The sequence below is a fragment of the Haemaphysalis longicornis genome, unplaced genomic scaffold (assembly GCF_048455015.1).
Source record: "Haemaphysalis longicornis isolate Haplotype H1 unplaced genomic scaffold, Haemaphysalis longicornis Haplotype H1 scaffold_13, whole genome shotgun sequence".
Classification (NCBI taxonomy): Eukaryota; Metazoa; Arthropoda; class Arachnida; order Ixodida; family Ixodidae; genus Haemaphysalis; species Haemaphysalis longicornis.
In genome coordinates this window covers 29295618-29307235 of record NW_027526233.1, presented here as the reverse complement: position 1 = coordinate 29307235, position 11618 = coordinate 29295618, and the positions used below count along the sequence as shown (strand labels likewise).

At 49.6% G+C, this 11618-nt stretch overlaps 1 protein-coding gene and 1 non-coding gene across 2 annotated transcripts; both read right to left on the bottom strand.

The window, feature by feature from the left end:
• Positions 1 to 4438: 4438 nt before the first annotated feature.
• Trnaa-ggc (transfer RNA alanine (anticodon GGC)) lies at positions 4439 to 4511 on the bottom strand. Its single transcript has one exon. It is a non-coding gene; the product is annotated as a tRNA-Ala (tRNA).
• A 919-nt stretch (positions 4512 to 5430) lies between these two features.
• Positions 5431 to 10452, bottom strand: LOC144164268 (uncharacterized). The gene has a single exon (XM_077694782.1). The coding sequence runs from the start codon at positions 10194 to 10196 to the stop codon at positions 8907 to 8909; it is 1290 nt and encodes a 429-aa protein (XP_077550908.1). The 5' UTR covers positions 10197 to 10452; the 3' UTR covers positions 5431 to 8906.
• Between the last annotated feature and the right edge of the window lie 1166 nt (positions 10453 to 11618).

Sequence of the window (11618 nt, the reverse complement as noted above, 5' to 3'; positions counted from 1 at the left end):
GATGAAGGCAAGTCCCGTTGCCGCTACGTAAGTAAACCTTGTTGGTTATTGTTCTTGCAGTGTATCAGACTCTTTACTTATACTATTTCTGTGCGCTTAGTGAGTTTTATCTTTCTCTAGATTTATTTCTACCATGAGCGCTGACAGGAGTACAGCAAAGGACATCATCTGGAAATTTCCGCAGACCGAAACCACAACAGTTGTGATGACGGAATCCCAGAGCAAGAATTTGTATCATTACTTCGATCTCCTCTGCCCTGGAACCCCCAGTTTTGTTTCTCAGCCTGGCGCATGCTTTGCTGCGCACGCCCACCGACCTAATTTATCCCTGCCTCTGCCACTACAAGTTTTTCTGCATGTTGGTACTAGTGATCTCAGCTCCACTTCCGCTGAACATGCTTTCCCTGACTACCGCTGACTGACTGACCTCATTCTTGAATCTCGGCCGAACGTTTCCACTATATACGCCAGTCTCATTCTTCTCCGCTCCGCTAACCACCTACCCGACTATCGCGTCTCTCGCTTCGCTCGCTGCAGCAGCGAAAAGGCAAGCCGTTTCAACTCACTTCTCCGAAACTTTTGCCGCCACTCACGCTTTGTCCGCTTCGTCGATCATGGCTTTGGGACCCTTCCAGCCTGCCGAGTACTCGCTGCGGATGGCTTGCACCCGAGCTTCGAGGGTGTGGCCTTGCTGTCCGGCGACATTCATGCACTCTGCTTCATGCAACAGCGCTGCAATCCCCTGGGCTGGTGCGATTTCGCATGCACCGCCGACACAGTTGCAGCCATGGCTATCTTGCCAAATGAGAGCGACTTTCCACCACTGCCTGCAATTCTATCCAGTGTAAGGACCCCGGTGCAGTGTCTTGCCAGCAGCCCACCGCCACCGCACCCCCCCCCCCCAATCCACCGCAACCACGGCGCCCCGGGCGACCACCAGCACACCCCAACCCCGAAGTCCACAGACGAGCGTCGCGCCAGCGGCATGCCAACCCCAACTGGCAAACCTGCAGCGGCCAGAACGCCCCGAGGGAACGCTGGCGGCGAAACTACGAAGCTTCCTGACCAGCGCCGCACCAACAGCATGCCACGCCCAACCTTCGCATCTTCAGCGACCGCCCAGCCGACGAAAACCAACAGCAGCACGTCCGCCGGACCTTCCGGGGTCCAAAATCCAGCCCTCCGTGCCACATGCCCTTACAACCTTCGAAAGAATCAGCATAGAACCAACTCACTACAACACAAAAAAACTGGTAACGCGGCCTCCTTCCCCGTTTCAAGGCAGTTTTTAAAGCTTAGAAAAATCACCAAAAAGCGCATACGTTCCGAATTGCACGTTTCCGCTCTTGCACAGTATATGACTGCCGCGGTCACTCCCAGGGGTTTTAGGATTAGAATAAAACCTGCTACTACCGAACTCTCCCCGTCCACCATGAATAAGTGGAAACAGGTACTCGATAAAGCATCTTTACAATTACCTGAAATATTCCTCAAATCGCTGCGAAACTACGGCCCATTCTCTACGAAAGAAAGACGAACTACTTACTCAGGAACTAAGCAAAAGAGAGTTGAACCTTTTAACCAACTACGAATTCCATACGGCCTGCGCCATATCCCGCACAAAAGACTGAAAATTTAACCGAGATAAGATTTCTAACACTCGCCACACGCGTAAGAACCTAACAAGCTTCGGCACTAGTAACTGCCCCCACTTTTACAATACGAACGATAATGTCACCACAACTGTAATAAACGCTTCGACTACTGCACCCCAAGCAGTTCAGTTAAACTCCTGTACTAATAATTTTCCCTCGTCTGCCGTCACAAAAATACTTACCGGGAATGTAATGAACCTTTCAAGTATAACCCTCTCCCCAGCTCAGATGAACGTCTTGTCAAAGGACCTAAACTTTTGCCCTGCTACTGGTGGTTTTGATGAATTTCAACTTTTTAAGGACTTAGATAACTTCGCCAGAAATATCAGGCTACGAGAATACTTCTACGATCACCCCGCGACGGAAGAAGCCCGCAGAACCCTACCTAGCTATAAGCACTGGACCCCTCACACACAGCGTGATAGTTGCCTCGACAAGTACATCAAAGCTGTCCAACGCGATGTGTGAAAAGCATACCAAACACAAATTTCTTTCCACCACAACATGACTACCAACCAAATGAAAGCCTTAGAGGAACTCGCAAGCTGTCCCGATATAATTATTAAACCTGCCGACAAGGGAGGCGCAATCGTAATCCTTCACAAACCCGACTATTTTAACGAGGCCAATAAGAAACTATCGGTATCGACGTTTTATAAAGCATTACCTAATGATCCCACTCAAGACTATAAGCAAACTGTCAAAGATAAACTTGCTGAGCTTGTTAAAATAAAACAATAAATGAAACCACGGCTCGTTGCCTGATCCCCTTAAGCCCAGTAGCCGGTAAATTCTATCTTCTCCCAAAGATTCACAAGTTGAACAACCCAGGGCGCCCCATTGTTTCTGGAATTAACACTGTTACCGAAACCCTCTCGAGCTATGTGGATAATCTCATTTGTGACTATCCGCCCAGCTTTCCCTCCTTCATTAAGGATACCAATGACTTTCTCTCAGACATCTCAAAAATTGACATTCCCGATAACTTCCTTCTTGTCACCCTCGATGTTGCGTCACTGTATACTAACATCCCCCATGAAGATGGCATCGCCGCTGTATCCCTTGCGTATGAGCAGTCATCGTGCGACAAACCTATCGATTCTTCTGCTCTCCAAACGTTCCTTAGGCTTATTCTTGAACTTAACAATTTTGAGTTCGACGGAGTTCATTACGTGCAAGTCAGCGGAACGTCAATGGGAACTCGAAACGGACCTAACTACGCCAATATCTTTATGGCTCACCTCGAATCAAACTTTCTTGACACCCAAAATTTAAAGCCAATGTACTATAGCAGGTATATTGATGACATATTCATGATCTGGCATCACGGTGAGGCGGAGCTCCTCACCTTCATTGAGGCATTTAACCTAGCCCACCCTAGTATTTCCCTTGCTCATTCCTATTCGGAACGCTCTGTAAACTTTCTGGACGTCATCGTTACTACCTCCCAAAGTCGGCTTCAAACTAAACTCTATAGAAAACCGACAGACAAGAGGCAGTATTTGCACTTCGGAAGTAGCCATGTCAGACACTGCAAGACAGCAATACCTTACAGCCAAGCCCACCGATTTAGGAGAATTTGCTCAAACCGAGCCGACTTTGACTCAAACTGTCGAGAACTCAAGACCGCCCTTCTGAATAAAAAATACCCGGAAAACGTTATCGACGATGCTATTGTGCGGGACAACCAATTAGACCGTAACGAAATGTGTAAGAAAAAAGCCACGAACGGTAACCCGCAAACTAACTTAGTTTTAACCCACTCATCCTCCTCTCCAAGAGTGTCAACCGTGCTAAAAAAACATCACAATATCCTAATGCAAAGTGACCGCTTAAAAAGCATATTCCCCGAACCAGCACGCGTTGTCTACCGGCGTAATAAGAATTTAGGCGACTTTCGTACTAACTCTCGTATCAACCGACCGAAAACTACTGGCTGCATGCCCTCTAATAAACCCCGATGTAAAGCATGCCCACCCGAGACCACTACACAGCGCACCACCAGGACAGCTTCAGACTACTACGTAAAAATAAGTTAACTTTAACTGTGACTCCGCTAATGTCGTATACCTTCTAGAGTGCACTGTTTGTAGGCAACAATATATCGGCCAAACTGAAACGCCCTTCCGAATACGGTTCAATAATCACCGCTCTCATGCAAAAAGCTGGCCTTATTTGCCCCTGTCAAGACATGTGAACACTCCCGGGCATGCATTTGAACAACTTAAAGCAACGATTTTAGAATCCGCCTTCAACACGCACCACGACCGCGACGTTCGGGAATCTTATCTCATTTATAAGTTTGGGTCAGACACACGTGGGATTAATGAAAGTTAGAAAAAAATAACGTGCTTATCCCTCGATTAAAATTGGCGGCCTCATAATTTTTAAAACGACGTTCATTAATCCTACCCTTAAGTTTCCCATCAGAAATAGCAGAAACTCCCTAAATACAGCAGCTTTATTAGCCTAATGCGGCTCAACAATGCCATTTGTCATGTGGAAGGAGGCGTCGTTCCCACCACCACTTAAGAATGTTTAACCCTTTGTGATCTACTCATGTTTAACCCTTTGTGACCCTAACTATTTCCTGTTCAGTTTCTAGGTTCTTTGAAATGCTTTTTTTTGCCCCGTATCTATTCTCTTCCTCCGCGGGGGGGCACACCCATCTTCTCTTCCGCCCCAACCAGTCTCCCCAGCCACTGAATACTTTACTGTATACTCTTCCCTTTCTTTTGACACCCCGATTTTCCAGTTTCCCGCAAGAAAGTGGAGAAAAAATGCCCGCCAGGTGGGAGCCGAACCCACGACCTCCAGAATGCCGGTCTGGTGCGATAACCACTACGCTACCAGCGGGGCTATTTTCCCCCTCCACTTTCTGGGGTGTTTATGTCAATGTAAATGTTTCCTCCGCTTGGGGGTGGTAGCCAGCGCCTCGCCGACTTCTCGGGGTGAAGGGGACCTCTTTAACCCCCTGGCCATGACTGGAGTGTCTACGACATGTCGAGAGTGGTCGACCAGCGTTGAACACTCTTAAGCTCCCTACGGCACCAAGACTGCCAGAACAGAGGCCCTCGCTATGCATGTAGCGAATCAGAATAGGAAATGTGAGGCTCGTTGAAAATAAGACAGAAATAAGGGTTGGCAGTCAAGAAAACCTGGGAAAGCAAAGGGGAGGATATGGTAGGTCATAGAAACAGATAAAGATTTTTTTAAGCAAGAAAGTGGAGAAAAAATGCCCGCCAGGTGGGATCCGAACCCACGACCTCCAGAATACCGGTCTGGTGCGATAACCACTACGCTACCGGCGGGATATTTTTCCCTCCACTTTCTGGGGTGTTTATGATGTCAATGTCAATTTTTCCTGTCCTTCGGTGTATATATATATATATATATATTTATATATGTATATATATATATATATATATATATATATATATATATATATATATATATATATATATATTGAAAGGCGGTTTAATGGCTAACAAGCAGTAAAAGCGAGAGGCGGGAAGCAGCGCAGTCTGTTCCAGGTGAACCGGATAGGGGATCGCTGATCTGACCACAAGGACGCACAGAGATGATGCCAGCTTGATGCTTCCGGTACATACCCGAACAGGGATTGGACGATCGAGGTCCGTTAGTCCTTTCACTTCTCTTCATTACAATCACCCTCCGCCGAAGAGAGAGCCACCCTGGCGACCTACGGTGACTGCAGCACAAGGGGATCGTAATAGGGCTTTAGGCGAGAGACGTGGACAGTTCCGCGGCCGCGACGGCGAAGGTCTTCCGTTGGCTTCAGTGGTTCTACAACGTAGTTAACGGGGGAGGAAGAATCGATGACACGGTAGGGGCCATGATATTTAGAAAGGAGCTTTGAGGAGAGACCAGGAGTGGCAGACGGTATCCACAGCCAAACGAGATCGCCAGCACTGTAAGAAGTCGATGAGTGCTCCTGGTCATGACGGTGCTTCTGTTGAGCTTGGTCGTTCGATGTAAACGAACGTGCGAGCAGGCGGCACTCTTCTGCATGGCGCGTTGCGTCGGAAAGGAGATGGCATTCGGACGGATCAGGGCTGTAGGGAAGGATGGTATCCATTGTACACGATGGCTCCCGTCCGTATAACAAAAAGAAAGGTGAAAAACCTGTAGTGGTCTGCACGGCCGTGTTGTAAGCGAACGTTACGAACGGTAGCACTGAGTCCCAGTTCGAATGGTCGGGCGCGACATACTTTGCGATCATGTCCCCAAGCGTGCGGTTGAATCTTTCTGCCAGTCCATTGGTTTGGGGATGGTAGGCGGATGTGGTGCGGTGCACAATTTTGCATTCTGCGAGGAGCGCTTCGATGGCCTGAGAGAGGAATACACGCCCCCTATCGCTTAGTAGTTCCCGTGGTGCACCGTGGCGTAGGACGAGGGAGTGCAGAATGAATGCACCAACCTCACGTGCCGTGGAAGCGGGAAGCGCTGCTGTTTCGGCATAGCGGGTTAGGTAATCTACTGCCACAATTATCCACCGGTTACCAGAAGAAGAGTATGGCATTGGGCCGTAAAGATCAATGCCAACGCGCTCATATGGACGAACGGGGCACGGCAGGGGCTGCAGCGGGCCGGCTGGCTTGGGGACAGGCGACTTACGTCGTTGACAATCAGTACAGGCACGAACAAATCTTCGCACAAAGCTGTACATACCACGCCAGTAGTACCTTTGACGAAGTCGGGTATAGGTCTTCAAGAGTCCCGCGTGAGCACTCTGCGGATCATTGTGGTAAGCGGCACACACCTCCGCGCGGAGATTCCGTGGAACCACAAGGAGCCACTTGCGGCCGTCCGGCATGTAGTTGCGGCGGTAGAGGAGGTTGTCGCGAATGGCAAAGTGAGCAGCCTGGCGACGCAGGGCCCTAGGCTGAGGAAGGGTCGACGGTGAAGACAGGAAGTTGACGATAGTAGCGATCCATGGATCTTCTTTCTGCTGGGAAGCCATGTCTGAGAGAGTCAGCGACGACAAGGTAGTGTCCGTTGTGCTGAGGTGTGCCGTATCAGCGGACACCGGGGAGCGAGAGAGGGCGTCGGCGTCAGAATGCTTGCGGCCGGATCGATACATAACACGAATGTCGAATTCTTGTAGACGGAGGGCCCAACGAGCAAGTCGTCCCATGGGGTCTTTGAGTGACGACAGCCAGCACAATGCGTGGTGGTCGGTGACAACTGCAAAGGGGCGGCCATAAATATAGGGGCGGAATTTGGTGAGCGCCCACACTATGGCCAAGCATTCCTTTTCGGTCACGGAATAATTTCGCTCGGCCTTGGTGAGAGTTCGACTTGCATACGCTACAACGTATTCGTCGTAGTTGGGCTTCCGTTGGGCAAGCACTGCACCGAGACCGACGCCACTGGCGTCAGTGTGCACCTCCGTAGGAGCTGCTGGGTCGTAATGCCGGAGGATAGGTGGTGAGATTAACAGGCGTCGCAAGGAAGAAAATGCTTCATCACAATCCGGGGACCACGCAGAAAGAGCATTATCACCGTTCAGCAGTCTTGTTAGGGGGGAAACGATGGTAGCGAAATTTCTGACGAAGCGTCGGAAATAGGAACAGAGCCCGATGAAGCTCCGGAGGGTTTTCAAGGAAGTCGGCTTCGGAAAGTTGGCGACAGCACGTAGCTTATCGGGATCAGGGGACACACCATCTTTTGAAACAACGTGGCCTAGAATAGTCAACTTGCGCGCACCAAAACGACACTTCTTTAAGTTTAGTTGGAGGCCGGCAGCGGTGAGACACGCCAGGATCTGGTGGAGACGAGTTAGGTGTGTGTCAAAATCGGGAGAGAATACGACGACGTCATCTAAGTAACAAAGGCATATATGCCATTTGAGACCACGCAAGATGTTATCCATCATTCTCTCGAATGTGGCAGGTGCGTTACATAAGCCAAATGGCATGACGTTAAATTCATATAAACCGTCCGGGGTAACAAATGCGGTCTTGGGGCGGTCCGATTCCGCAACCGGCACTTGCCAGTAGCCCGAGCGCAAATCAAGGGACGAGAAGAATTCTGCACCGTGTAAACAATCGAGAGCGTCGTCGATGCGTGGGAGCGGATAAACGTCCTTGCGGGTAATTTTGTTTAGGCGGCGGTAGTCAACACAGAAGCGCAAAGACCCATCCTTTTTTGTCACGAGGACCACGGGCGACGACCATGGGCTTTGGGACGGCCGAATGACGCCGCGCTGTAGCATGTCATCCACGTGCTCACTAATAACACCACGTTCCGGCCCCGACACACGGTAGGGTCGTTGTCGCAAGGGAGCATGATCGCCTGTGTCGATGTGATGGGTGACTGTTGACGTTTTACCCAACGGAGCTTGTGCACAGTCAAAGGAAGAACGGAACTTGTTAAGAAGGGCGAGAAGCTGCGTGCGCTGTGTGGGATCCAAATCGGCGTCCAGGGACTTCTTGAACACGTCGGCGGACAGTGAAGCGTCGGTAGAAATGGACGAGTCCAGGGCAGTGAGCGAAAGCGCAGCGGGATCATCGCAAACGTCGAAGCGGCTGATGGAGCGCATAGCTTCAACATGGCCAATTGACTCTCCATGGAGCAGGCCGACAGAACAGTGGGTTTGATTGGAGATAAACATTCTCGTACGCCCACCTTGCACTGTAAGAACGGCGAATGGGAGTGGCAACTCCTTCCGGCGAACAAAAAGGTCGCCTGGTGTGAATAGGACAGGTCCATCGGGTACGGGCGCACTAGCAAGGTCAACCATTACGGAACTTAGCGGCGGGATATCGACGTCTTCGTTCACGGTAATCTTCCATTCACCAAACAAATGCTCAGACAGCGGCGGATCGTTCTGGGAAATAAGTTCAATCTCAGCCTTGGCACAGTCAATTACTGCGTTATGGCTTGACAAGAAGTCCCATCCAAGAATAACGTCATGGGAACATGAAGACAAAACAACGAATTCGATGGTGTAGACAGTGTCTTGGATCACTACTCGAGCAGTGCACGCAGCCAGTGGTGACACATGTTCAGCACTTGCAGTTCGAAGCGAAAGTCCCGACAGTGGCGTCATAACTTTTTTCAGATAGCGGCATAGTTTCACACTCATAACAGAAATCGCGGCACCAGTATCGACAAGAGCAAGAATAGGAACTTCTTCAACAACTACGTCGACGACATTTTTCGGAGATACACGAGGACTTTGACATTTTGCTACGTACGCAGTTCGTGCCTCCGGAACTGCGGGAATTAGTTTCCCGCGTCATGAGGCGCTGACTGACGACGCATAGGAGAGATGGAGCGGCGACGAGGAGAAGGCGATCGGTGACTCGCGAACGTCTGATGGTCGGATTGAAAGGATGGTGACGGCGGTCCCGCAGGTGCGCGACGGGGAGCTTGGCGGGAAACATACACTGGGCTATGAGATGCTTCAACCTGCTGCATTGCACGGCGACAGTAACGTGCTACATGTCCTGGGAGACGACAGGAAAAGCATATAGGTCGGTTGTCCTGAGTGCGCCACGGATTCGTCTGCTGTACAGCCAATGGCGCGGGACGGCGGAACTGGGAGACTGGCTGAGGAGTGAACGTCACAGGCGCTGGCATGTAGGGTCCAAACGAGGGGACAAAGGAGTGGACAAGTGGCGGGGCAGCCCTTGCCGCGCATTCGGCGTACGTCAACGGAGCGGTCACTGGCGGTGCTATGGTAGCCATGGTTGGAACAGTCAGCGGGGCAGCGGGTGTAGTTGACTGGTGTGCAGGTGATAGGGCTTCGGCGACCTGCTCCCTGACGGTGCGCTGAACAGCTTGAGGCAAACTTGGTGCAGGCTGCTCTACAAAAGGTACCAGCGAAAGTTGCCGAGCGACCTCTTCCCGGACGAAGTCCTTAATCCTCATCTCAAGCGATGCTTGTTCAGAACTGAAGGATAAACTTGACAGCTCTGCGCCCGTCCCGAGCGACTGTCGAACAAAACTCCTCTGCCGCCGCAGCTCATCATAGCTTTGGCAGAGCTTAATTATCTCAGCCACGGTCTTTGGGTCTTTGGACATCAACATCTGAAACGCGTCGTCTTCAATTCCTTTCAGTATGTGCCGAATCTTTTCTTGCTCAGACATATCCATGTTGATGCGCCTGCAGAGATCCACAACGTCTTCGATATAACTTGTGAAATTCTCGCCGGGCTGCTGCGCGCGAACGCGAAGACACTGTTCAGCGTGCAGTTTCCGCACCTCTGGCCTGTCGAACGCCTCTGCGAAGAGGGTTTTGAATTCGCCCCACGTTTTGATGGTCCTGCCGTTGTTCCGAAACCAGACCTCAGCCACTTCCCTAAGGTAATACTCGACATTGCTCAGCTTAGCTTGGTCATCCCACTTGTTGTAGACGCTCACTCGCTCGAATGTGGACAACCAATCCTCGGCATCATAATTACCTTTGCCGGTGAAAAAGGGCGGGTCACGCTGACGGATGGTGCCGGCACAGATGACCGTTGGCACCGGCGATGGTGGCTGTTGGCCTACGTCGACGGGGTTGACGGGCATTGGTACGGTGCGGTTGCGAAGCTCCAGGTTGGTTCACCTCGTACCCAGCACCTCCACCACTTGAAAGGCGGTTTAATGGCTAACAAGCAGTAAAAGCGAGAGGCGGGAAGCAGCGCAGTCTGTTCCAGGTGAACCGGATAGGGGATCGCTGATCTGACCACAAGGACGCACAGAGATGATGCCAGCTTGATGCTTCCGGTACATACCCGAACAGGGATTGGACGATCGAGGTCCGTTAGTCCTTTCACTTCTCTTCATTACAATATATATATATATATATATATATATATATATATATATATATATATATATATATATATATACAATCCGCCGTTTTTCCGCTCCCGGAGAAACAGCGGATTTTTTCTCAACTTATATTTTCGCTTATTTATCAATGTAACAAAGAAACATGACAAACACACGTCATTCGGCCCTATTAAATATTTCGAAAAAAAGCCGAATAGCACTGGCAATGACGACTGCAACCTTTATCTATATATATATATATATATATATATATATATATATATATATATATATATATATATATATATATATATATATATATATATATATATATATATATATATATATATATATATATATATATATATATATATATACAATCCGCCGTTTTTCCGCTCCCGGAGAAACAGCGGATTTTTTCTCAACTTATATTTTCGCTTATTTATCAATGTAACAAAGAAACATGACAAACACACGTCATTCGGCCCTATTAAATATTTCGAAAAAAAGCCGAATAGCACTGGCAATGACGACTGCAACCTTTATCTATCTATATATATATATATATATATATATATATATATTGTAATGCAGAAGATTGGCAACATTCACCGAAAGAATCGGGGCTATCCCCAATCCCCTGCCGGAGTTGTGCTCCACCTTATCATTATCGGTAGCAGAAGCCGAATGTAGAATCCGCACCGTCATCGCCTAGAGTGACGGGGTTCTCTCGCTCTGCTTTCTTCTGCAAGCTTCTACTGTGCTCGGACTGTGCTCGGACTGTGCCCTACTTATATTTCGCCTGCACAGCAGGCTTTGCCAATAAACCTCATTTCAAGTAGTGCAGGAGCCGCAGCCACGATCCAGTCCTGGAACTCGGAGCCGAAAACTGCCCGAAAGGATGACTAGCGAAGCCTGCCAAAGGGCTACGCCCTCGCTTTCGCCTGTGATGTGATCCGGTGCTGTGCGTGAGCGAGACTTCTCAGACTTCAACGGCACCGATGAAAACGACGCGGAAGAGTGGCTCGCATCCCCGAATTTGCTTGCATTGGCTGGCATTGGCACAGGCTTTGAATCGATGTATATTTGGATGTTGGGAGTTGTGCTCATTGCGCGCTTAGGAGGGAGAAGTAGTAATTCTGATTTAGATAAGGAGCATTGGAGACCGCCAGTTAA

Bases quoted from the DNA above. Each gene is read 5' to 3' on its own strand.
- LOC144164268 (XM_077694782.1), bottom strand. From the start codon at position 10,196: ATGCCCGTCAACCCCGTCGACGTAGGCCAACAGCCACCATCGCCGGTG.